The sequence below is a fragment of the Xiphias gladius genome, chromosome 22 (genome assembly GCF_016859285.1).
Source record: "Xiphias gladius isolate SHS-SW01 ecotype Sanya breed wild chromosome 22, ASM1685928v1, whole genome shotgun sequence".
NCBI classification, from domain to species: Eukaryota; Metazoa; Chordata; class Actinopteri; order Istiophoriformes; family Xiphiidae; genus Xiphias; species Xiphias gladius.
Window position 1 is genome coordinate 9268632 of NC_053421.1, and position 27942 is coordinate 9296573.

Below are 27942 nucleotides of genomic sequence, written 5' to 3' on the forward strand. Positions count from 1 at the left end.
GATTCACCCGATGGCCTTGGAGCAGCCCAGTGACTAGTATTCAAATCAAACCATAAATTAGTTGCATCTCAACTACTAAGGAGCAGCATAGGGATGACTGACCAACTCGGAGCATCCTTTACATTGGGGGAAATGAAGTATCAGTGCTTTGAGGACTAAAAGTCAGGATATCTCAGCCTCTGCAGCACCGATCTCGACTATTCTCCTTTTTCATCAGTCTCTTGAAAGTTCCCCAACTTTACGCGAGTGCAACACGAAATTACTGGAGTACATCTTCAAGATAAAACAAACACTTTTATCAGTGATCGTGGAACATTCATTCATGAATTACGGAATTATAGTTTTGGGGCATCACTGCAGTAATTCTGGACGTATAGTTACATGCCGCCAAGGTCGGAATCAGTTCTAAAGTGGATCCAGAGGAGGTCACTGTTGTGTGCGGGCTCACTGAGCTGTCTGTGTCATCCCGGGGCAGTTGCTCTCACCAGCATCAACGGTGAGTATCAGCTGACCTCAGACTAACCTTTGCGGATCCAGATCTGTGAGTGTGACTTCTGTGTCTGATGAAGGGCAGAAGGGATCCATGCAGCCCCCCCCCACACACACACACACTGCATCGGGCTCAGCAGCTTCCACTTGAGAAAACACTGCAGCAGCTCCGCACCTCACTTCGCATGCACATGCACACGGCGAGATAGTGGAGAGAGAAAGAGGGGTGGGCGGGGTAACAGAAGGGGGGGGCGGGACCTTGGGGGTAACAAACGCCCCCCTCTGATACTTAAATATTCAATTAGCTCCGAGCAGAGAGGCAGGCAGGCATCAGCGCAGGAGAAAACTTGACGGCTACAAGTCACAGTTCATTCATTTTTACCGCAGCAGGCATGCCTCATGCAGCCACCAGCACTCCTCCTGCTGTCTGGACCGAGAGTTGGTAAACTTTCCCCGGCCTTCCACTGGACTTTTCCCTGTTTTCACACTATGGACCCGCTGCGGACGGACACCGGCGCTCCGGTACGACATGCAAATACGTACTCTGACGTCGGCGATCATGTGGCTTTTGGCGTAGATCCTCCTTGTGATCGCCAATTTTTTCTTTCCTGTCGCCTGTTGTCTGCTCGGTTATTGGACCGCCGTGAGAGTGTTTAGAGCAGATTTCGGCCCATTTTGTCGGTTAGCGGTGGCGTTGGGATTGTACCACATTACCTGAGCATCGCGCCAAAACGGTGGGCAGGTAAGAAATGGAGAAACTGTTCCTCTGTTTTTCAAACGGCTCGCCGCGGCTCCCCCCCTGAAAAGTCCCCCCAAGTTAAAACTGCACGTAGTTGTTTGTTTGTGCCCGTCTCCCGGCTTGCTCTGCCTTTGCGTGGCTCCCAAACACCCACAGACCTCTGTATAAATATTTTAACTTGTCTAGCCACATGAACTTTGCCTGCCCCTGCCGTTTACACCTGCGTGCCGAGACAGTGTGTCCGCCAAGTTGTTAATTGGACGTTTTCGCCCCCGTGTTCAAGTTTCACTTTGATACGTTGTGACCGTGGTGGGAGAAGGCAGAGGGGAGAAACATCGTGTCTACTTTTCCTCCTCCCCGTGTCGACATAACCAGCAAAACATGGCCGTCCTTTGCCGACATGTTGTTACGTCGATGGCGAGAGGGGGAACATTTGGGGAGAGTGTTTTTCTGCGCCCCTCTGTCACATCTCGGCTTGGCCGCCGGAAACCCCGCGCCGCCGCTCGCATTCGGCGGTACTCGGGTTAGGGTGCAACTTTTGGAGTCCGACGTTGCGTATAGACTTTGATTTGTGCGACTCCTGTGATGTAGGCGTAACGTTACCCCTGGTGATGCCTCCTCCCCTCCGAGACCACGGCTCTCGCTGCGTGGAGACCGATAGGCAAGACAGTGCTGTAGCACAGGAGCTCACTTGTGTTCTGTCATTGCAGCAGGCCTGCCACTGTGGTTTTCGAAAAGTCGGACGCGGTGGGTTTTTATTCGGAATATCAAGTTTGACTGCGAACCCAATGCCCCACGCCGTCGGCAGTCTGCGTGCCGCACTCCTCCGGAGTCAGCACACTCATTCTTAACCAGGGAAAATGTGTCCTCGGTGCACCCGGTGAAATCTTTTTGGAGGGACAGTGGCTGTTTGATTTATTATTATTATTATTACCCCCACCCCCCCAATTGTATTTCATGCTTTATGTTGTCCTGTACTTCACAAGATAGCATTTGTGAAGTCACTGGGAAGAGGTATATGAACATAAAAATATACGCGGTGAGCATCACACATGGCACACATCTTAATTACAACCGCACAGTTTGATACTCCAGTGCTATGGTTGCTGTCTCTGTCAAAACACAGGTCAAAACACAGGTCTAGTCTTTATCCCCCCCACCCACTTTTCTAGTTTCTTCCATCATTACAATAGCATTAACATAAATCACATATATTGTGCTATGTGGTATAGGTTTATTATTATGAAAACATATATACACAATAAAGTTTATCCAAAGTCACTGTACATTCACTAACTTTACCATAGGGTGGGTGTCATATGTCCTCATCAGACCAGAGGACATTCTGTTTGAGCCTTGTTGCTTTTTGGGACTTTGACACAATTTGAGCAACACATACTTCAGTAGAACTAAACTCTATCCAGACAATTGTGTAATACCCCTTGTTAGTATTGGTGCTGTTATTTACCTGTTTGAGTGTACCGGGTGTTGGCCATAATTTGAACCAATCCATATTAAATACAGTTTATTTGTTAGTGTTGTTATAAAATAAATTCTTTCCTCACTGAGTTACATTCATTCAGTCACAGAAGGCTCAGTTTTTGGTACCACAGCAATCCCTACCATTACCTTACATAAGAATTATTGCAATAAATTCCGTGCAGTAAGGTATACAGATTTAAAGTTTGAGAAAAAGAGAGCTCTGGTATCGGATTGGACACCCAAAATTGAGGCATTGGGAGGGGAAAAGTTGGGTCGGTGCATACCTACAAACTGCTGTAATTGTATTCTGTGTAATGGTTTGATTTGAGTCTCTCATAAACAACATACACGTAAGTATTGGTGATGACTTTAATCATGAAAATGATAAGCGAGGAAAAAGTATCACCTAAGTATGAAATTTCCAAGAATGGAGACACTCAGGCACAGGCACACAACACCAGCTGGTCCCTACTACCAGTTACAATTAGATATTAACTCTATCGGCGTGGAGGTTGAGATTAATATAGCATTTTATATTTATCGTACTGTAGTGTTGGTTGTGCTAAAACAGTCCCTTACACAAATTTTACTGTCCAATAATCAGTGCACCTGTTCACTAGTGAACAGCCTTAGAGCTCTGACAGGTCTACACACTCGGGCCCTACACATGGGCCGATTTAATAGAAAAGCATTTAGGGCCTGTAATGGATACTGCTCACTGTACATCTGATAAAATATCGTCTTCGTTAGATGACGTTCTCCCAGCACTGGGGGGGACCTCTTTTTTTTGTATTTCTAAACATTCTCTGATCAACAGTCCCACCCTCTCCTTAAAAGATATAAGTGATTTTGATCACAGTGCAGTTAACCCTCCTGTCACACCCGTTACCAGCAATTCCTCTGGGTATAAACTTGGCTTCACTCACTAAGCCATGCACTCTTGCTCTTTCCATGTGAAGAGAAATTTGGCTCATGTTTTGTTCTTCACATGGTTTCCGCTTGTGATCTGCCAAATCAGAGGCAATATTACGTAATTTGGAATGACAACCAGCTCATTTTTATTGGGGGCTGAACAATCAAAGGGTTTCTGTTGATAAAAGTAAACCGTCACGTTTCAAATCGCACACAGACTAGAAATGCCTAGTGTATTGTGTAGCCAAGCATTTTTCCAGTGTAATATAGAGAACACAGCTAAAAATAGGTGTTATTAACATATATGCAATTGTATGCAATTAACCCAATTTATAAAATAAGACTTGGATTAAGCGACTTCTAAGTCTTGATTTATGAATGTTTTTGCTTGCCCAAACAAACTGACTGACAATGTCATTGTAGTAGAAAAAAGTGATGACAATTAAGAATCCCTACTGTATGATGTCAGGTGTAAAGGGCAACATTTCTAAATATTTTGTCTGTGTTTAAAATATGATTTTTTTTATCTATTTATTTATTTATTTTTTTTGGGGGGGGTTTGTTCTCAGTATTGCCCAAGGGATTAGAGATATGCACAGATGTCACCATCCTACCTTGTTGTCCATAACATAAATGATTGTTCCATCATCACTACACTGTGACAGAAGTAGGGAGAGCATTTTAGTGAGGGGGGAGAATTGTATGTACAGCCTAAAATCACTTGTTTTATTTACAGTAAGATGTTTAGCTGCTATTATTTCTGGAAAAGCAGCATACAAAATAAATATACCATCACTGAATTGCCTTTTTTCCAGTCTTGCTCAACCTTGGAGTGTTTCTCAATGTACTGTGACCTCATAGAATGTCACATCCACAACATCCAGCTGTGAGGTGATCCGCTCTATTGTTCCTAGAGGCTTTTATTCATTTACTGTAGTCAGATGGTGGGAAATGAACAAGACTCAGTCTGTCACATTCATTTAAATAGAAAGTCACAGAGCGTCAATAATTGCTGTTAAATTATAACCCGAGAACTGAATGAAAACACAAAGACCTCTCTATTTAGACAGATTTATTTTGATAGCTTGTAGACTAGCTATTCTAAACCAAAACCATAGGTGTGCTTTAGAATCATAATGTCAAATTTAATGGATTGTATTTTCTAAACATCAAACTTCATGTGACATCAAAAGCAGTTTCTAGTATCCAAGGCCAATTTTGTGCAGTCTAACAGAGAAGAAAGTGCAGGATAGTCAAATATCATTAATATAAATGACGTGAGATCTGACTGTCATCATACTGCCAGATGTTGCATGTGTCAATCATGCTAGCAAGAGCTATTGAAATTTTCTGACACAGTGTTTGACTGCTAACTGGAACTAATCTGGGGCAGAAGATTGACAGTAAAACACATTTGTTGAGTAATTACGTTTCTTTTTGATAAATGAAAGTGGGCAGTTGGTATATTTGATTTGTGTGCTGCTAATGTTATAACTGTTCAGTGTTTGAGCCAGAATGGTTTGAGAGAAGGCAAATGTCCCCCATTAGTCCTTTTCTGGGAGGCGGTCACTGCTTCATCAAAGGGAGACAATAAACTATACTGGGAACACACCTAGTGGGTACTACAAAATAATATTAGAATTATACAAAAATTATATTAGACATATTAGTCATAGAACTAAGTTTGGTTTGGATTACACTAAAGAAATGAGAATGTTTAAGAAATTACAAAATCACATGGATGAAAACCAGGGTGCTCTGATTGTGGCTTAACTGTACCTCATTGGGAATAACTGAAATTGTCAATTCCAATCATTCAAAAGTGGCATTATATTAAGTACTGACTGCTGTGTAGTTTTCCTCTTCTTGTAATAATGACAAACTACTGCAAAGTCACATCAAAGCTGATCTAAGTAGTTTGGGTTGATAGCTCTCAGTCTCCTCTTTACCTGCTGAGCTAAAGTTACATTAGCTAGCGTTATACCTTTACAGACTGACAGAAGAAGCTGCTGCTGAGCTCTTGCTGTCCAAAGATCCTGCGTAAAGTGATTTGAAATATTAAGGTGATGCACTGTGACTGACAGATTTACATTATCGTCCACTATCTGGTAGCATTAGCCATCACTCTGTTCTTTGTGAACAGCAAACAATAAGTTCACAGCGAGGTTGTACTAATAGGCTGAAGGGATATTTAATGTATTAAAGGGGTCATTGGCGCAATGGCGCACTCTTGCTCAAACCCGGTTAATAATAGGCTTGTGGGTGATTGTATTGGAGTATATTACAGTGTACCATAAACCTGAGTTCCTTTTTTTTCTTTCACTATTTGTTCAGGTTTTGTTGACAAATATACTGTAACCAGCATGTAAGACAAAATCATCAGTTTATTGGTCCTGTATTTATGTGTGTTTGTTTTGAGCTCACATTTACTTATTCCATGATACACGGTTGTTATTTTTAGAGCCGATGTTTTCGTTTTCACATTCATCAGGAACATCCAGCATTTCCTGATTACACATCACACTTCCACATCCAGTCCCGAGCTGTATAATGTGTATAATGGTAGTCCATTCTCTTGGTGAAACACTGGAATGAGTCATCAGGGGTTGAAGGACGGACGTTGTTGTAATCACGGCCTGTCGTGCTCAGCTTGACACTGTGATGACATCACCAACATTTACACTGTGCATTGTTCCAGTGCTTTCGGTTCAGGTCTTCCTCTCCGCCGGCTTCTCAGACATGTTGTTAGGTGACTAAGGCAACCACAGAGATGAGCTCATTACCTGTAGGTGGGGCTGAGAGGGAGAAAGTGACAGAGGGGAGGAGAGAATTAGAGAGGCAGAGCAGAGGAGTTACATAGGGACAGAAGGAGAGGGAGCACAAAATCAACACTGTAGTAGAGAGTACATTTGATGTCTGAAAGAGGTAGAGTGGTACAGAGGACACAATTCAGTGACATTGCATGAGAGTGACAGAGAGGGAGACAGACGTGAGAAAGTGATAAGTCCATGTAGACTAAAGCCCCACATGTATCTTAAGCTGCAAAGGCAATTTTTCGAATCAATGTCATGTCAATTTTTGGTGTAAAAGGCTTCAGTTTGCTAGCTCAGGACCTAGTTGGATGCCTTGAAATCTTCCACCACAGCTCTAGTGGAAACCAAAGCTGCAGCATTTCCAGGTAAAGCACACAAAAGGTCAAATTGTTCCTACGTATGATTGTTTTAGGTGTCCACTAAGGCAGTCCCTGTCTCTGGTAATGCTCTTGATATGGTGTTGCCATTTCAAACACCTTGGAAATATGAACGGAAAAATCAAAGAAATATAAAGAAATGAATATACATCTGTAGTACTTAACATGTTGGAAGTCCAACCAAAATACAGGTGTCACAGAGAAAACTGGTGACACTGAGAGAGCCAGAGACTGACAAAGAAAAGAAACGAAACACAAGCCAGTATCTCTTAAGTGGTGTGAACGACAAATAAGAGACAGCCCAGCAGTGAGAGACTGCAAGATAAGTTTTTGTACATGTGTGGGAGGAAGAGCAGGTACACCAGGCTCCATCATTTAGTCTCTGCCATCAGTCATTTCATTAGGTGTGTATTTCAGTAAAGGGGTGCGCTGATTATTAAGTGTATGAATGCATAGCAGTTCATACAGCAGTGTGCTTCTTCATGTGTAAGCATGTATTAAACTGTCCGGTCTACATCATCCACCAGTTGGAGGGCTTGTTTCTGTTGGCCACTGCAGTCTTTAAGAACTTGAAACTACCTCTGCAGTTTACCCATTCAGTCTTCTGGTGAAATTTTGGACATAGCAGCCACCACATGCAGCTGTCAAAAATGTTCCGACAGCTGCAAAACACAATGACATACCAACACCGATTGTGTCTGATAAAGACACAATCAGTGTCAGGTATGTCATGTAGGTCATTCATACCTGAATGTGTGTAGAGTCGCTCCCCTTCTCACACCCCAGTGTGTCCTCCAAATTACAAGTTTGGAAAGAAAGGGAACAGGAGAAGTGGACAGAGAGCTTACTAAAAGGCCTTCTGCAGTGCACCACGTCAGCCAGTGGCAGAGCTCAAACACACCCCTCTGGCCAGCATGAGACCAATGGAGAGAGGCCGGAGACAATTCACAAGCCACACCCACTGCAGAAGGCAGAGATTGACAGGTGGGAAATCTGGCTGCTCAGGAGCACTGAATGCTCTCTGAGACTATCAAACACACAATGAAAAACTCCAACGTCTCCAGATGTTCTCATTTGGATTCAACAACACAGTTAGACGTAGATCTTTCTCATGCATGCACACACATGAAATAAACAGACTGTATGCATCAACATAAATATAATTTGTATTGATTAAAATGTAACAGTTACCCCCCCCGTCTCACATTTTATTTATAAGTGCAAGGTTTCGTTGGGAAAGTAAAGCACTGTTATCAGTGTAGCCATGAGAGACAATGAAAGAGAAGAGCATAGAGCTGGATAGGGGTCGTCCAAAGAGGACAGCATTCCAAGTGAATGGGGGTTATTATCATGGAAGCCACATAGAATTTCAAGAGGGATAGTTTACCCTTGCTTTACTCCATTTGCTATAATGAAACTCTGTCCAGCACCCCATGTACTTTTCATTGCCACTCGCAGCCCCTGGAATCAAGTGATGGCTCGGTGACGTGTTGGCCTCCGTCATTGGGGTCACTTTGTGTGAGTGTGGAAAGGTCACAGCAACAAACGGAACTGAGACAGCCTTAGATGTTCCATGAGAGTACGGGCAATGGATACACGTCAGTTCCTGATGTTCAATAGGCAAAGCAAAATCATATCCCATCATAGTTGAACTGTCATATGGGAGAAATAGCTCATTTTGAGTCCATTGCTGGGCTACAATGCTGACAGTTCAGTGACTGTTCAGTTTTGGAAATATTCAGAAAGGCATTCGAAAGTTGAAGTTGTCTCAAGTTGTGTTGTAGGCTAATGTACACTGGGTTACAAACAAAGGAAAAGTTCACTCTTATTTATGCCCCTAATAAGATTGTTAGAGGAAAACATGAGTCTTTGTCAGACACAATGTTTCTTACCTTTGAATATGTCATTCAGACCTACAAATAATGTAAGGATTTGTCAGTATGTGCAGAATTAGGTGCACGGTGCAAAGGTTACTGTCAGAAAAAGTAAAGTTGAGCTGGATTTAAAGCATCCCTGCTGTCATGACACTGATTGACCTCTTCTGGGTTTCTGCTCCTGGATGCAAGCACACGCTCTCAAACTCTCTCTGTTGGTTACAGTGTTACCATAGTAACACAACCATCAGCCGCAGAGTGGGTGACACTTGGATATTTTTATAGCTTGCCCTTTGTGTGTATGACGGTCTGCCTGTGCGTGTTCAGTAAGGAGACAGGTCCGGTAATGTGACACTAGTGTGTGTGTTCAGTGTTACACGGACCGCATTAAATGGAAGCTTGGATCCTTGATCTAATGCAGTGTATGCTGCTTGACAGTATTTCCATCATACTATATATAGGCCTCTGTGTGTCTTGCAGTGTTTGTAGATTGAATTGGGGCACAGCAGTGATGATCAGGCCAGTTTTCTGGGACCTCCATATGAAAGTTTGGCAACTTGTCACAAAAGCTGATGGATGTGTGATATTTCAAAAGCCCTCCTGAGTCCCTGCAAATTTAGAATATTGAAAACAAGAAAAAAAAAAGTGCTGATCTAAAAAAAAAGTGGGATTGTGCTATATACACAATTTACAGCAGCTAACATTTGCTGATGTGACCAAATACTGCTGAAGTTAAGAGCAACATATGCACAAAAAATGTGTTTTGTCACTCTGATACTAGATTTTTGTTAGTGTATATGTCAGTAAATAACAAGATATTGCAGTTCAGGAATACCAAAGATGCTTGAGGTAACTTAGAAACCCTGCTGCCATTAGTTTGTCGACCAGACAAACCAAGATTGTTTCTCAAGTTAACAAGTCACGCTTAGTACGTATCTTAGTCAAGATTCAAATAAACCAAACTTAAAGGAGTAGTTTGATATTTTGGGGAAAATTCGAATTTGCTTTCACACCAAGACTTAGGAAAGAAGATTGATGCAACGCAAACATCTGCATTGTAAATTTGTAGCTGGAACCAGTAACCTGTTAGCTTAGTTTAGCATAAAAACTGGAAACAGGGAAACAGGTGGCCAGGCTCTGTCCAGAGATAACAAAATCAGCCCATCAGCACCTCTGAAGTTCATCAGTCAACACACTATATCTCATTTGTTTAATCTGTAAAAATGACAATACACCATTTTACAGGAGGTTATGTGGATTGAAGACTTGAGGAGGATACTAGTCCAGCACTGTATTTAGGCTTCAGTTTTAGTAGATTGAACGATTAAGGGATAACATGTTAATTAGTGAGCTTTAGAGATGATGGTATGTAAATCTTGCTACCTTTGGACAGAGCCAGGCTAGCTGTTTCCCCGTTTCCAGTCTGTATGCTAAGATAAGATAACTGGCTGCTGGCTTCAGCTACATATTTATGAGAGTGGTATCAGTCTAACACTCAGCAAGAAACCACATAAGTGTATTTCCCAAAAGGGTTAACTAACCCTTTATGGGATCCATAAATGTTTGTTTGTTGTATGTTTTCTTTTTTTTTTTTTTTTAACACGACAAAAGCGGTTACCATAGTCTCCCCTCTCCTTTTTTTTCCCATATCAGCATCAGCCTCACAAAACCCAGTATAATTTCATTTTCATCATTGTTCCATGTTTAGTCTTCACCCCAGCCCATCAAAAGTAGTCCTGCTCTGTTGCTATGCAGAACATACCCAGCACTCAAACACAGTGCAGCACTTTGCTTTGCTCTGGATGAGCCGCATGATGAGATTTAAATTAAATCTGCAACAGTCCGAAACTCTGCAAGGTCCACCCCTGATGGGACATGTTGTATTAATGGTAGCGGTGCCTCTCCTCACCCACACAATTCAGACACATACATTGTCCTCCTCACTGCAGTGGCTGAGTTATGGAAAAAGGAGTCAGGAGGGAAAACACCCTCAGAGGGGTGGAGAGAGAGGAACACACCCCTTACAGCAATGCCAACAGAGCAGTGTGTGCACTCTATGGTGGCTGAGAGAGCTCATCGCACTGCAACTCAAGAAAACACATGCACATAAACAAAATACAAGCAAATTAAGACAACTATTCATCACTTTGACCGACACGTTCACTGAAAATACACACAAGACAACCAAATACAGAAATGTGCTGCAAGTAGCACAGATGACAACGGGGGACAAAAAAGTGATGAAACCGGCAGGGACACGCTTGTTGTTCAATGCTTTGTAACTTTTGAAGTTATTGAAGTCGGCTACTCGTCAGTGGTTTTGGAAAATAAATGTTAGGGGTTTTTTTTTGTTTATTTGAACATCGTGATGGCACGTAGGTGACTTGTTGCTGCAGCTTGTAGTTTCTATGCTGCTTTCTTGTCTTGTTATGCTAGAGCATTGGTGTAACTGGCTGGTTTGTACTTCATGCATGGCTTCAAGTGCAGAAGCCACAGAGATTGCCATTTATATGCTTTCGTGTTTTTGGTGACTGCATGCCTGAAAACTCTGGCGCTCGGTTGACTGTGTCTCTGCAGTACTTTCATTTCTCCAGCCTTCTTCTTTCTTCAGCTAAATCAATAAGCCCTACCAGAATTTGCCAGTTCCTGAGCTTGATCTTTGTTCCGGCTGTCCAGGAGAGAGCTGTTGCACAGGACATATTGTTTCACATTTCACACAGTGCATGGCCTTGCAAGAACCTCGAGTGCACCTGATCAGGGGCTGCATTATATCATTTCAAATTTACTTTACTTATTATTATCTTACTAAAAGTAGAGCTGGGACCTTATACCTTATCCTCAAAGCCTCAGTTACCATAGTGATCCACAAGAAAAGTTGTTTCCCTAAAGTTTCATCAGTATACACATCAGTCATCAGTCAAGTTTAGCCAACGACATGTATTGCCAAGTTGCCATTTGGGTGATTTAGTTGAAGTAGATGTTTTTTTAATAAAAGATATCCACAGCAAAAGACCGTTTAACATTGTTTTTCCAAATTCCAGTTTTTGAGAGCAGAGTCTGAGCCATATTTTTCCTCTACTACATTAATGATACCCAGAAATAGGATCTGAGAGGAGCTGCTGTGACTCATCTGTTCAGTGTCATTCTCCTCTCACAGCTGTTTGGATAGATATTCTTCCCATAGCACCACTATGTTTCTGCTGTATTAAAATCCTGCCTTTTCTTCATACATTAGACAGGCTCCATGATACAGAGGTTTTGTATTGATTTTACCTGTGCTCTCCGGCATGTATGCCAGTGTGTAGCCTAAACTGATCACTGCCAGGGCTGAGAGATGTATTTGCTGCTTGGCAGCATTAAAGGTAACTCCTTCAGAAAGATTGCTCCACTAATATAATGCACCAATCACACAGACAATCAGACAACAGGCAAGTATAGACAGACGGGCAGGCAAGGGGCTGCAAGGCTCAGTATTCATACAAGTTTAATGAGCATCCAGACAGTGCAGAGTTTGCGGCTCCAGCACAGAGCTGACACTATGCACCGAAGCTAACAGACTGACTAGGTTAGACACATTAACTAACAGGTGGGAGGCTGAGTGTTTGACCCAGGTTACGAAAGCAGCCAAGTTTGAGTCCACAATTAATTAACATTTTTGGTATTAAAAATAAAGTAAGAACGTTTATTTATATATATATATATATATATATATATATATATATATATATAGTATCTTTCAAGACCAGACATTACAAGTGCTTCACAATAAATACAAAAATCAAAAGTGAAAGTTACCATGTGGAAAGTTCAGACAGCAGTCTGAAACATTAGTCTAGGCACATTTCTTTCTGTGTGATGTTTACAGGCAAAAAGTCAAACAGCTCATAGCAAAAATTTCTTCCCCTGAAGGACACCAAGATTACTTTTAATCCATGAGACTGGAGCCTATTAGTAAGGCTATTAAAAAGGCTTCTTCAAAGTTATTTTAGTAAGGTTTGAGCGAGCGTTGAAAACAGTAATACATTGCCATGATAATCAATCACTGACTGTAACAGTTCTCTTTTCCATGATGGCATTCAGTGCTCCCAAGTAGCCAGCCTAGGCAGCAGGAGAGCAGCCCCTCCCTCCTACCACTGAAAATGATAGAGTAAAGAGAGGAGGAGGCTGTTGGTGCCAGTCTATCCTCAGTGTTCAGCACTCTTTACACAGGCTTTTCTCTTTGTCTGAGACAGTCGGTGCACATGAATTTAACCTGACTGCTACAACTTAAACAGCAGAGCTGCTTGTGTTTGTATTGTGCAAAATAATGTTCATTCTGAGGCAGCCTGTGCTCAAAATCTGTCATGTAGTGAGCACTTTTTCTAGAAATGACTCAATAGGCAGTTAGTTAATATGCAGACTAATGTCTGATGTCATCCAGTGACTTGAAGCTCACTTCTGAGGAACCCATAGCAGCTTTTATGAGCAGCACTTACATTATTTAAGTTCTGTAGCAGTTGTGTTTACAGCTTACTAATATGGATGTTGCATAAATGGAGTTGCTCATCCTCCCTCCCTCTGCTTGTGTGGGTTCAGCACATACAGTAGGAGGTAAAAATCCAGTTACAGCTTGGTTCTGTTCATAGTCAGATCCTCATCTAGCCGCTGTCATCCATTAGCACATCCAAAAAGTGATAAGGCTGTGTCAGCAGTGAGGCAGCAGAAGTTCAGCAGGTCATACTCTATAAAGTGGCAGGACAGTTGCATCCCCAATTCCTTCTTACCGGATCTTGGCTACATTGCTGGATTTTGAGGGACAGAGCGGTAGTGAGTGGACGACTGAGTATGTCCACTGCAGTGTTTATATCATGTGTCCTCTTAGAAGGTCTTAATCTATACGGCACCTAAAACAGGGTTAGTAGGATAATCAGGCAGCTTGTAACCTCATGTTTTACCAGAGAAATCTTTTGTCTGCCACCTCTGACTAGCTCTGATAAGTGAAGCCTTTTCTTCTCCCTGTGACTGTTCCTTGACCTTTCCCATCGACTCTCAAGTGAGTGAAGCTTAAGAAACCTCACAAATGCACCAGACCATCCCGCATCCTGCAGAATGGTGATTTTCCTGGCTTTCAATACACACAGCCTGTCAGCCATTTCTGCAAGATTTCTATTTTCCTAAGTATTCCTGTTTTTTTTTCTTCTTTTTCTGTCTCTAAAAACCACCAAATACAACCCCACATGCAGTCGGGTTCCCCCCTGTATATACAGTCTGTCAGTGACATGGATGTAGCAGCTACTTGACTACAGCTCTACGTCCACGGTTGCTATAGCGACACCATGGTAATGAGTCTGCATTTTAATGACGCCTCAGTGGGTTGTTTGAGGAGTTGAGATATCTCGGGACAATGAGTCGACTAGCAAATGACAGCCTTCAAGCCTTGGAGAGGACCATGTTAAGTATATGACACTTTAGCGTGCTGAGCTGACAGAAGCTCCCAATGTCGTAGTCTTCACATAATTACTGTTGCCCCACCCTGTGTAACATGCTTAAATATGATCATACTGTTGAACGGGGTCTTTGTTTGGTGGGGTTTAACATATTCTGTCAGTATTTACTCACAAGCATCACATATTTAAGTAGTGTGGTATACATGAGATCTTAAGACAACTTTCCCTGGTCCTTTGTGCTGACTTGGTTCTATGGAACCTCATTCTGTCCTGATAGAAGAGCACTACTGCTGCATCAACTCATTTGATTTTTACTCATGTGAATATGAGTATGAAGCTTCAGTGTGAAGCCTCCAGAATATCAATAGACTTTTTCAGTCAGATAAGCTTCTCACTCTCCTCTCATTACAATATTACCCTGGGAAAGTTCCTCTGCTCACTCTCCCTCAGCTTTTCTTAAGTGCTTTTTCTCAAAGGAGGTGTCATTTCCACACAACCCAAATAAAGTCGCTCTTAGCTTTTAAGATATGTATCTGAAGCGGCTTTGTCTCTGGTTTCTCACTTTATTCACACTCCGCAGCATAATCTAATTTATGATTAGTCAATATTTCTCAGGAGAACTTGTCGTACTGACAGCCGCAAACCTGTCAACTGCATATATTTGCATATCAGATAGATTGTCAAATCACTGTTATCAAATTGTGATAAGTTTTTACTCTACATAAATAGACATCAAAGTGGTCCTTTTGTAAAACTTGTCTGATTGGGGAAAAAAAAAATCATCACGTTCATATGTTTGTTGTCAGAGTGAAGCTGCAAAATACAGCTGCAACCTGAACTCTCCTAGTGTCAGCCAAGTAAAGCTGACAAATTGCTAATTGCTAGAACAGGTGGGTGTTGGAAGTGGGCAAGTCCATATGGTTTCAAAGTTGTTCATGTTGTTGCCCTGATTGTGCAACTGCTTGTCTTTAACGTATTTGAAAAATTGAATTTACTTGTTTATGTTGAGAATATAAATGTTCTGCTATTTATTTCAACAAATTAAGTACTGATCAGTGAAAAATTAGGCCTGATTTAACCTAAATATATAAACAGTAGTTTTTTCATCACCACATGAGATGGAAGAAACTTTTAAATTGTTAAAACTTACATTAATATAGATACTCAAGGTGGCAGTCCAGAAAATTTTCCAGTGGTGGTGGTTTTGCAGAAATTACAGATGTAAATAAAATCACACAACACAGAAAATACTGAACAAGGGCCGTAACCATTGATTATCTTAATAATTGATTATCGTTTAATATGCAAAAATGTCAGAAAATAATGAAAAGAGCTTAAGGTGATATATTCAAATTGCTTGTTTTGTCTGAAAGATATTCAATTTACTGTCATAGAACACTAAGAAACATGCAAATAGTGTACTTGTGTATTGTTCCCTCTCCATCCTATGTCTTCCATATCCTCCTTGAGGTTTTTGGATTATATTTGAATTTCTGTCCTATACACAGAGATTTAAAAAAAAAAAGAAAAAAAAAAAAGGGGGATTATGTACAATGTTGCATTCTATACCTTTTTGCTCCAAGACTTAAATTGTGCGAGGTTATGGACTTAACACAGTGCTGGAAGCTTTTTACCGGTTTGCTGGTTCTTGTGAGGGGATGCATGTACTCCGCTTTTCTCTCACTCTCTTCTTTTTTCTCCTCACTTTTTCATTGTGCAGTCTTCAGCACCAGTGTTCTACTCATCCGTCAGTTGACCACCTGTAGATCGTCTGTTGTGCTCCACTGTTTGTTTGTGTGTCAGCCTCCTTTGACCTTTTTCATTTTGAGCCATTTTTGCCTACAGACCAGCTGTTGACTCTCTTTTGGGGGACGGCTCACTGCAGCCATTGCATACTCTATACAAATGATTTTCTCTGTCCTTATTTCTGTGACTTGCATTGAGTGACCATTTCAATCCAGTTGATATATGTGACCCCCTCGCTGGTTTCACTTATTAAATGCACTGAAGTCATAAACAGCAGAAGTAAAAGAAATGAAGGAAAATGATAAAACAATTGTTTTTAAACAAAAGTAGACTAAAATGAAAATGTCTCTCTAATGTTTATAATAGTATAATAGATTTTTCTACTCTTCTCTTCTTTCTCTCATCCAGGTAGCGTCCTGTCATGCACTTCCAGGAGGTCGGCAAGCACTGGAGCTGACACTGTCAGTGAGCCCAGCCCAAACTACACTACAGCAGTCCCATCTCTACCAGCCCTTCACCTTCCACTGCCCTCCTCTCTGTCCAGCCACTAATCTTACCCCAGGGGAAGACTTTTCTTCACACTCCTCGGCTGCTGAGTTCCATCCCACAAACTGTCTTGTGCTTGCTGCCTGTATCTCCTGGCATTACATCCGCACCTTAGACTGTCTTTTCACAGTAGTCCTGCATCCTGTGTCCTGGGCACCTCAGCCATAGTCTCCTTTTACAACATCCCTGGCCAAGCACGAACACCAGTTTAGCGCAGCTGTCCAACAGGACAAACCCAGGATCTACCATCATCATGTCCAGTCGACGGAAGGCTTCCACTCCATGTATGATCCGACCAGAGCAGACCATGGTGGAGCTGGATGATGAGGCAGACGAAACGCACAGCATGGAGGTACACTTTCAGTATGCCTAGCAACAGCATCTGACTTTTCTTTAATAAGCTTGGTTAAATAAATAAGATTGCATGGCTGGTTTTGTACAAATTTGAATATTCGTTTTCTTTTATGACTTGAATTTTATGGGTTGTATTGTATAAATACAGACCCTGTTATACACAAAAGAACGAAAACCCCTTGGATTGAAGTTGAGCAATTTCTGGAAAGGTGGATGGATTTTTACATTTTAAATACAGAGTCATTTAAAAACAGTTTCTATCTTTCTATTTTTATATTTATTTATATAAAAAATATTAAGCTGCATTTTTCTGTGGATTTCAGTGGATGTACTAATCTCAGGATTCAGTTTATAAATCCAGGTCATGATCCAACAAATATATTGGTGTGTGTATCATGTTCACATATTTGAAAATGCCATCTGTAGTCCGTCTTTCATCTGAAAGCTGCCTTTTCCCTCTACCAGACAACAACAGAGAACAATGCTGAGGATGGGCCTATGGAGGCAGATCTCTCAACAGAAGCAGAGCCATCCATGGACCTGGATCTTATGGAAAAGGCCTCAGACCCCCCCACAGCTCCAGACAAACCTGCAACAGAGCCACCAGACCTTTCAAAGCCTCAGCGTAGGCAGCAGGGGGGCTACGAGTGCAAATACTGCCCCTTCTCCACTCAGAACCTCAACACTTTCAAGGAACATGTAGACGCTAACCACCCTAACGTCATCCTCAACCCCCTGTATCTGTGTGCCGTCTGCAACTTCAACACAAAGAAGTTCGACACCCTGACAGAACACAATGAGAGATGTCACCCAGGGGAGAGCAACTTTAAATTCAAACGTATAAAAATGAACAATCAGACAATCTTGGAACAGACAATAGAGGGGTGCAGTAACAATGCAGTCATTTACAACACTTCCAGTGCCATTTCTAGCAAAGGGGACGAACTAGGCACTCTGCCACTCAGCAAACCCACCACAGTCAAAATTGGTAAACCAAAAATAATGACATCTGATAATAAACGGACAGAGTCTCAGTTGGGTAAACTGACCCCGGATCTGGCCAAGAAACCAATCACAGCGGTCAATGTCAACGGGACAGTCATAATCCCTGAGTCGACTCTCCTTAAAGCAGATGGTCTTTCTCACATCATGCCTTCCCTACAGCGGCCTCTAAACTATACCCAGGTAAGACACACAGTGGAGGAAGAATTTTTTTCTTTTTATGTACTGTTCCTGTACAGTTAAAGGAATAGTTTGACATTTTGAGAAATACACTTGTTCGCTTTCTTGCCAGGAGCTGGGAGAGAAAACAAATACCACTCTCATGTTTGAACGCTAAATATATAACTATACAGCGAGCAGGCGGTTAGCTTAGCCTGAAACAACAAGCCTGGTTCTGTCCAAAGGTTTAAAAAAATACCCCTACCAGCACCTTTATAGCTCATCAAATAACATATTGTATCATGTTGCTATCATATTAAACTAGCTTAGCTTTGAGCCTGACTGTATCCAGAGGTGTAAAAAAAAAACAACAACCACCAACTCTAAAACAGTTTAAAATTGATCTATGTCCACACTGACAGTCTCCAGGTGGTTTTAGTAGAGGGCTCTGTCTAAAGTTTATAAATTGACGAGTTGTATCCCAGTTTTTGTAATTTCTTTTTTCTTTTTTTTCTTTTTTTTTTACAAATATGTTACACAATGTAACATATGGAGATTAAAGTTTCTAACAATAAATTAACAATTAATGAATTTGTACTTGGGTTTAAACTCCTATTTTCACCTTAATTGATACCAAATTAATCAAATATTTCTTTTTAGGAAATTTCCAAGGAAACTAGGAGGAAATTAGACTTTTTTTATAACAATCATTATCATCTTGGTTTGTTATCATTTTTAATATCCACCATTCTAAATAGTATGCCTTTTGTGAACACACTAACTCAAAACATTAATTGTAGAAATCATTTTGCTTGTAGGGGAGGGGAAAGAAAGCCCATTCAGTTGCCATGGCTGATTTTTTTTTTCTTCCAGGTGCCGAAGATCGCAGTGCCCCTCAACACAACCAAATACAACCCTTCGCTGGACGACAACCTGACACTCATCTCTTCCTTCAACAAGTTCCCCTACCCAACACAGGCTGAGCTCTCCTGGCTCACTGCAGCCTCAAAACACCCAGAGGAGCAAATCAAAGTTTGGTTCACCACACAGAGGCTCAAACAGGGCATTAGCTGGTCGCCCGAGGAGGTAGGAATTATAGTAGTAGTAATAGTTTAAGCACCCTGTTTTCAGTTCTCTTCCCTTGAGTGTAGTCTAGTGTATTTTCCTAGGTCTTTTTCTTCACTCAGAAGCTCAAACAGCATTTGCTTATTTCCCAGAGAGTAAAAATAATAATGGTAATAGAAACTGTATTCCTAGCAACTTATTTTAGTTTAACCTTATGTCCAAGTACTGAGGAAAAATGATTCGGGGCTTCAATATTAATTGGGCTAGGGAATGTGCCATGCTGTATCACTCCACAGCAAATTATAGCTCAAAGCACAAGTATACTAGTTGTCAATTTACACAACAATAACTGCTGATCAGATTATGGGCTTTTGTTCGATTACTGAAACATGTAAATTGTATTTAATTTTTTTAATTAATTTCACTTTACATTGAAAAACAACCAAACAAACAATTAATATTCACTGAAGATTAATAATAAAGTTCATTTTAAAATTTTACCAAACAGTCAAGAAGAGGCATAACATAATTTTGGTACTCTATTTACTGCAGATAATAATATTACTATTATTATTATTATTATTATTATTATTATTATTATTATTATTATTATTATTATTATTATTATTATTATTATTATTATTAATAAAAATAATAAAAATAATAATAATAATAGTGATATAATTTTATCCAAAATTTTGCAGGTTGGCAGTCATACACAGGAATAAGAGATAGAAGTTTTAAACATTCAAGTATAACAAGTCCTTTTCTTCTGTGACAGGTGGAAGAAGCCAGGAAGAAAATGTTCAACGGTACAATCTCCTCTGTGCCTCAAACCTTCACCGTGGTAACGCCACAGCTCAATTCCCAATCATCCACCAACCCGTCTGCTGCCACTGCGGCCTCCAAACCAGTGCAGCCAGCAGCCTCTGTCCTGCAGTCCCTCCCCTGTCAGCTGCTGGGACAGAGCAGCCTTGTGCTGACTCCTGTAGCCAACGGCTCCACTGTCACTTGTGCACCCCTGGCACTCACAGTGGCTAACCAGGTAGAAAACACTGGGCAGAAATGCAACTCGTACGGACACAGTAACACAGACAGTCCATTTGTCAATATTACTTGCTACACTCCAGCTTAAACTCTATTTAATGCTTCCCTCATGAAAACCACAGGTGGCACAGTCGCTCAAACGACCCCTGGCCTCTCCTGTGATCGCCACAGAGAGTAAACGACCCTCCATTATTCAAACCATCTCGGCACCCATGGCCACATCCAAGATGGCGTCACCCAAAGTGCTGAGTTTTACAGTTGACCCCAATAAAACAGCTGAGCAGCTATCAGTACTGAGGTCCAGCTACACACAGTGTCCTTTCCCTGAGGAAGATGAGGTAAGAATAAGTGAGTGAAATGGCATTTTTTTTATGTTGTGCCTTATAAGTTCAATATTGAGAGATTCTTGTGGCTGCTTTTATTCTCTAATTTGGTACTGCTGCCTTTTTCTTTTTTCTTTTTTTTTTTTTTTAAAAACACATGACTGTCACATAAACACCTGTGCTTGTTGTTTTATCTTATGCTGCATCTTGTCATGTGATAGATCTACAGGCTGATAGAGACCACTGGGCTGTCCAGAGGAGAGATAAAGAAGTGGTTCAGTGAACAGAGGCTCCTTAATCTCAAAGGTATGTGGTGTGATCAGTACCACACATCTAAACTGATGAAATGCCCTTATTGTGATTAATCATACTTCTTTCTGTGGGTTTGAATCAAGCTTCTGGTTGTCAGGGGTTGTCAGGGGTTGGCTCTTAATTACTAAACCATTACAAACTTTTTTTAAGCGCTGTGTTTGTACTGCGTCATTTTAACAGCGTCGCCTACCTTTTTCATTTGAAAACATTAAGCAGCATATCTCATTTAAAGCAGCATTTAAAGTTTCGTTCCCTCCTTGTCTCTCCTAAAGGTGTTCCTCCACCACCAGTGCTGGTGAAAGCAGAGGTGACGTCAGCACCTAAAGATGGTCTTGTAAAGAAAGCGGTCCCCAGTCAGTTTCCCCTGCTGGAGAGGGTGAAGGGAAAGACGTCAGAGCAGTTGAATTCACTGGAGGAGAGTTTCCAGAGAAGCAGCTCTCCAACTGAGGCAGAGATAGGTACGGTCCACCCATCAATCCTCTCACAAGCACATGTCTCTATCGATGGGAAGACTTGAGATTTATTAACTCATTCTTATTTTAGTTCTTAGTATACAACATAGAGTGGCTCCAGGGGGAATCTATTTAAGAAAAGTGATGTCTAGCACTGGGACAATTTTAAAGTACCAATAGATCAGGAAAAGAACGATAGATATTGAATCAGTTATAATATAATTAGTGTCATTCAAATAAGTGTATGTTCACATTATTTGTTTGTTTGTGCCAGAGGAGAGGAATTAAACATAAGTAATGATGACTTATGTACTAAGTACTGCCATGTATTTGAATAAACATTAATAGACAATGATTTCACTGACTACTTACTTAAAAAGAAACCGAGCAGCCTCATTAATTGGTATTTTTCTGTGCACAGAATGCTTATCTTTGCATTCAGTCAAATGTTATTTTACTAACTTATTTGCTGGTGGTCTCAGCCCTAGTACTAATTTCAGATGCTTGATGTGAACACATCATACAGTATTTGTCTTTGCAGTCAAAAACACACTACAGCGCTCCTGCAGATCGGTAGCTAATGAGGCACAAAATCAGCTTCACAGATATCTTTTTAGGATCGGTTCATGTTGTGAAGTTCAGACAGAACTTTTAAACTATTTAATAAAAACTTTGCCACAGAAGTAGGATTAATTGTGTGCGATTCAGATAGTCAAGCAGTTGGTTGTGTTCTTGCCAAGTTCGATATCCTCAATTTGTAACTTGGATGTTAAAATTACTTTAAGAAAATCAATAGTGTTTTCTTCCATTTATACAAGTTCACAGCATGTGATTTAATTCTCTTTCATTCTAAAAGAGCTGAAGGCCCGTCATGGGTGCTGGCATGACAGGAATAGCAGAAATGTTTTTAATGAACCCAATTTTAAGTCCTCCTGGAGGGAGACTGAATTCCCAGGTTTCCAAAAAACCTTCTACTTGGAGGTAACAGAGCTCATCTGATCCACTGAACTTTCTTCTGCTGCAGACCAGCTGGCCCAGGAGACCAGGCTGTCCAAGACGGAGGTGGACTGCTGGTTTTCAGAGCGCAGGGCACTGAGGGACAACATGGAGAAGACTTTACTCACGATGGCCTCAAAAAACGCAGAGGACAGACCGGACCGGCCTGGAGCGTTGCTGAACGGGGCTTCTCATCGAGAGCAGGATGGGAAACAACTCCGCTCTTCTCCTCACCCACCAGTCCTCTCATCTTCCTCCTCTTCCTCCCCTCCTGTGCTCGCAGCCTCCTCCCCTCACCCACCGACCCTGTCCTCCTCTGCATCTCCTCCCATCCTCACTTCATCCTCCTCCTCTTCTCCCCATCCTCCCATCCTGTCGGCCTCCACAAGCCCAGCTCCCATCACCAGAGGGTCCCTCACCCTGCTCAGAGAGGTAAGGTGACGAAAACACGTCAGCATCAACTGTAACAAAATGTGCCACAGGTTAGAATGTCGATGCAAGCTGTAATGACACACAGATGAATACTCTTTTAATTGTAGAGGGGCTGGTAATGGTATCAACAGATTAATGAGATGTGACTTTAAAGAGATTAGTTGATGAGATGGCACCTTTTTAATACAATCTGAAGTGAAGATATGTAAAATTAAACGATTCATCTTGAGATGGTATTGTACCTGATGAGAAGCAGCCTGATTGACACTACATGATGAAATTGGCTGATACCTGAATATTTAAAGTGAGATAAGATGCTAAGTGACTAGAAGGTCAGATCTGATAAAGTAGAGAGAAGAAGTTAGAGAAGTGTTTTGTCTAGAAAACAGCAGGAGCCCATAGGATTAGAAAGCCTTTAAATGGAACATATATTCATGAGATGTCTGCTGAACAGCAACATTACTTGTTTTATGCCCAGTAACACTTGTGCAGGACCATGCTGTCATTTAATGCCGACCCATATGTTTCAGCTTCTGGAAAAAAAAATCTAATTTGAAGTATTTTATATACTGTTGGGTAGTTTACATTCCACCACTGAGTTTGAAACATGCTAACATTTGTCAATAATTATGCCAATTATTATCTCTTAACCATGACCTCTGGCAACTTTCGCAGACATGTGCCCTTTTGAAGAACAGCTAGTCACAAACAATCTTTGTTCTTTATTACTCAGGCCCAATAAAGCATTGTGTTATTGCTATGTGACAGTGAATTAAATACTATTCCTTTAATGGTGTAAAATGTTTTTGTGCTTGGTCTCGTTATCTGTCTTCACAGATGTTCTGTCGGACCCAGTGGCCATCTCCTGAGGAGTACAGCCAGCTGGAGGTCCAAACAAACCTTGGACGCACCGACATTGTCCGCTGGTTCAAGGACCACCGCTCGGCATTGAAGAATGGTGAAACTCTGGACTGGATGGAAGGTTTCCAAAACCAAAACTTTGTTGAGCAGCAGAAAGCAGGCCAGGAACAGAACAGCCAGAGTTATGAGAAAAAGCAGTGTGTGTCCTTGGAAGTCAAGGCTGTAAAAGGTGAGTTTTGGAGGAGAGCATGGAGTAACATTTTGTTTTTTTTCCCCTTATTATCATTTTGCAAAGTGTCTTATACCCTTGTTTGACTTTGTGTTTTCTCACAAATAATACAACCATTGGTGCAGTGGAGGAAGCTGGTGAGAACACATCAGCTACAGAACACTCCAAGCTGTCAGAACAAGACAAAGTACAGTGGTTGACTGACAGACTAGCCCACAGTGTGACAGACCTGAGCCGGTCCAGACCGGACCAGACTACTTCTAGCACTGCTGACAAAGGGAGGTGGGTGGAGAGGAAAAAAAAAACTTTTTTTTGTCTCATATTCATTTTCTGGTGCTAGGCAATATTTTGTTGAAAGGAATATCTAAGGAGTTATTTTAAGATTTTTTTTTTTGTTGTGAAAACAGTCTAAAAATACAGCACTGTATGGGCATAGCAAGTTGTGGATGCTGGATTACTCCATCATTTTCTGCTGTTGTTTGTTTGCATGAACTAGATTTTCATGCATGATTTATGTCATCGTTCATTTAAAGTGGAAAACAGAAAGAAATCCTCATATGACTTTGTTTCCAGTTCCTAGAAAGAGTCTGTGTTTAAACTTTGTGTCTGTTTTTCTTGTCAGGTGGGTAAAGGTGACTGTGGCGGTGGGGGAGGAGACTGAAGGAGGAGTGGAAAGACAGAGGCTGGCAACTGACTCTGATGTTTTGAACTCGGAGCAACCAGGGAGGGTCACTGGTTGATGGTAGGTTAAATTGGTAAAATTGCCCTTTAATTTCAACTGTAATGCAATTAAAATAATTAGAGTAAAAGAAGAAGAGTCGAGTGTGGAAAAATTGAGACGAGCATCAGATGTTGATATTACACTACATGTGCAAAATATAAGGGGCACTTACTTTCTCTCTAACTCTGATGGAATGAATCAAGTTTAAAACTGCTTTAATTAGGGTTTTTTTTTTTTTTTTATCGTTAGTTTGTTTATGATTTGGCCAGTTGGGGTCAAAACTTAACAACAAGCCAAAAAAATCACACACTTGGCATATTATGACCAGATGGCTAACATGTTAGCTAACTATTGGTTACATATCCAGCAATATTAGCATTCACTTAGTGAATTTTCTGGCCACCTGGGTAACGTCTGGAGAAAGAATTTTGGCTCTTTAGGTTGTTAGACACTGCATTATGTTTACTAACTAATCCCTAACATTGTCTGTAGTGTGGTGCTGGGCAGATAGCACACAGTGGGTTTATCTGAGCTTTTTCACTGAAAACAGCTGCCTGCTGCTGCTGGAAAACAGTGTTGCTAAGAGCAGGTGCAGGTCAAAACAGCAAAGTTGTGGGTTGTAAAACTAAAGCAATAAGCTGAAAGACGCTGCAAAGCTCCATAGAGCTCGGAGGAACTGGAGAATCGTGATAATTCTTTGTGGATTCATCTGAATGAGCAACACCTTTCAAATTACATATAGTAATCTGAAATGTTGTTAATATGAAAATACTGATTAGTGCAGCTTTAAAAAAATGAAAATATTATTATATCTGTACCATAAAACAGTTAAGCACAGATGAAACCAAGAACACAAGTTAGACATGGCTGCTACTGTATAGGCCAGGTGTTTCCCTGCTTTTCACACAAGGCATTCTGGGATATGCTCCAGCACTCTGTGACCCTGACCAGGAATAATTGGCCATACAAAATGGATTGAGGGTTGGATGGATGGATGCTAGAGTTGGAGATGGATTTTAAAAGCTTCATTGTGTGACTTTGCTTACGTAAATAGGTAAATAAATGGTGAACTGTTCCTTTTAAGATGCCACAGCTGCAGCCTCCAGCTACCCAGGAAGTTATTAGTGTGTAATTACCTCTGACTGGTCCCTAAGAAAGATGGCATGCTGGGACGGCAGGATGATATTTGGACCACACCATCATTAGTACTGTACATGTCGACAGGCACACACGCATACACACATAATTAACTATCACAGGAAGGCAGAGAGAAGGTCGCAAATGGTGGTAAATTTCTAGTTGTTTTTATAAAAATGTACACTTTTGTAGCCAATAAGTTTTTGTTTTCACTTCCTGTGCATAACAACATCGCAAATGATGATTTCCAAATCTCTCACTGACCATTGCAATCAAGCATTTTGAATTATAATATGAGAACAGTATTAATTAAAAAAATAAATACATTTCCTTTGCACACAGGAGGGAGATCAGTGACTTTACCAAGTGTTAATTTCAGTTCTATTTCTGTCTAATTTCTGATCATGTTCCAGGTAAATCGTTGACCTCTGAGTCACCGACCACCATGCGACGACTCATGATGAGCAAATGTGGAACCAGTGATGTAACTGTCTGCCTGTGATGTCATCACAAAGCACCGGGGTCCTTGGACGTCACTGTTAAAGCACTGATGTGAGGTGCAGAGGCTCACATTAAGAGGAGTGCCAAAGCTGGACTTGATGCATTGTTCTTATAACTACTACACTTTTTTTTTTTTTCCTTTTTTTTTTTTTTAAAGAAAGAAAGAAAAAAAAGAAGCACCCTTGTAAATATTTTTCTGTATTACAAAAAAGAAGTTTGTACAGTTTTACTGGGAGGGCAATTTTTCTTACATTTTTTTAAAAAAAACAAAAAAAAAAAGTCCGACTGGTGCCCCAAAACCTGTAATGGGTTTGTTTTTTTTTTTTTTTTTTTTTAAGATCAAAGTGTCTGTTTTTCGCTGAAAATCAGTCTTTTTTGAAAATCCTACTTGCACACTACTCTTTATGAGCAGTCTTTGATGGCACTTGCATATATCTCCGCTGTAGTGATAGATATTCTCATGATAGGCCACTTCATCTCAAGCTGTAACTTTTCCTTTTCTCCTGCAGCGTCACCTTGACTCGCCCTAGTAGAATTATGCAGGTGAAGTTGGTAATCACTCACAAGTGCTAGATGGGCAGTTAGGAGGAATAACAGTGTTTTGGGCAATCTGAACACTTGGTCTTGGACCAGGACTAACGGCATTAGGGCGAATGAATGAATGCACTGTACATCCTAACTTATTGTATCTTTTCTAATAAGCTGAATCTTGCATCAGTACCTGAGGCATGTTCAAGAAACAGTACAGAACGTTCCTTTTTCTGAAATAGAAATGATTAATCACATAGAGTGGAGTGTCTGTTCGATCACACCATGATGCCTTTTCAGCTCGCTTATCTGACATTTCCCGTCTGCATCAGAACTGGCTTGAGGACAGACTAGTAGGGATGATTTCAATTTACGGGATCTTTGTTTTAAAAAAAACTTGAAATATTTTTGACTAAACTTGCCAAGAACATCTTGGTGAAAGTGTTTGACGCATGATAAAAATAATCAAAGCTCCTTTCTTTGAACCATTTCAGGAATCCATTTTGTCTCAGCTGTGATCTGTGAACACACCTCTTGTATTCTCTCTAGGCTTTCTGGTTTTACATTGGTCCATCTATTCAAGGCAGGACCGGGTTCAGTTGATTCCTGTTCAGTCAGTTCACGACAACCAAAAGGGGGCTCATGAATCTGTGTTACAGAGAGAAATGATCAAAACTGTGCTGATTTTATTTGGAATCGTTGGAAAGTATCACAACAGCCAAAGCTGTCATGGACTGTTTGCATGTGCTTCAACAATTTTCCTTTTTCACAACTCATTTTCAGAAATGATTTAAAGGAATTTCTGTGATTTATGGGTCAAATTGCAAGTCCTTGCAATATTTGTGCAAGTGAAAAGAGTTAATTTCAGCTGTCATTTTGAATTGATGATAACCCTGGTTTGAACAGCAGGTGTATGGCTGTTTGCTGGCTGAATGTCTGTTGCTACTGCTGCTTTAGTTTCATGTTCAGACAAGTATCTGGGATACTGTACATTTGGTTGGCTAGTACGGAATACCGCTTGGATTTTCATTTTCTACTTTAAGTCTGCTGTAACTGAATAAACACACAACTGACTGTACACTCCCTCTCAGTCTTTGCGTTAATGGTATGTATCAAAATTAGAAACATAAACCGGGGTTTGGAGAAAGTACAGGGAGACTGATTAAGACTGCTTTTTTACTTCAGGGTAAAATGATTTTGTACAAAATGAGTGGCACCAGAGTGTAACAAAGGCCCAGTGAAGAGTTAAGCATACAACCAGCCTTAAAACACTGAAACGCCATTTCTAGACTGTAGTCTGGTTTGTCATGTAACCACTGGGTCCAGTTATTTTTGCGTCTTTGAAGTGATGCAGTTGTTCGAGCCCATTTTTAATCAAACATGCTTAAGCAGCTCCAATTATTCTCTCAGTTTGTCAAG

General features: G+C 40.9%; 1 protein-coding gene across 2 annotated transcripts; it reads left to right on the forward strand.

Moving 5' to 3' along the window:
• The first annotated feature begins 813 nt into the window (after positions 1-813).
• On the forward strand, positions 814-27601 carry LOC120783893 (zinc fingers and homeoboxes protein 2-like). Of its 2 annotated transcripts, none has more exons than XM_040117257.1 (13): positions 814-1231; positions 16267-16756; positions 17224-17943; positions 18793-19005; positions 19766-20029; positions 20154-20369; positions 20576-20660; positions 20939-21124; positions 22143-22546; positions 23384-23636; positions 23762-23918; positions 24259-24378; positions 25908-27601. In XM_040117257.1, exons 2-12 carry the CDS (start codon positions 16658-16660, stop codon positions 24374-24376), a joined length of 2715 nt encoding a protein of 904 aa, XP_039973191.1. In that variant the 5' UTR covers positions 814-1231; positions 16267-16657; the 3' UTR covers positions 24377-24378; positions 25908-27601. The 2 variants fall into 2 exon arrangements, with proteins under 2 accessions (XP_039973191.1, XP_039973192.1); XM_040117258.1 differs by having other exon boundaries at positions 814-1011.
• Positions 27602-27942: the final 341 nt, after the last annotated feature.

Bases quoted from the DNA above. Each gene is read 5' to 3' on its own strand.
- LOC120783893 (XM_040117257.1), top strand. From the start codon at position 16,658: ATGTCCAGTCGACGGAAGGCTTCCACTCCATGTATGATCCGACCAGAG. The intron at 16,757-17,223 runs GTACACTTTCAG...TCCCTCTACCAG, and splicing joins ACGAAACGCACAGCATGGAG to ACAACAACAGAGAACAATGC. The intron at 20,661-20,938 runs GTATGTGGTGTG...TCTCTCCTAAAG, and splicing joins GAGGCTCCTTAATCTCAAAG to GTGTTCCTCCACCACCAGTG.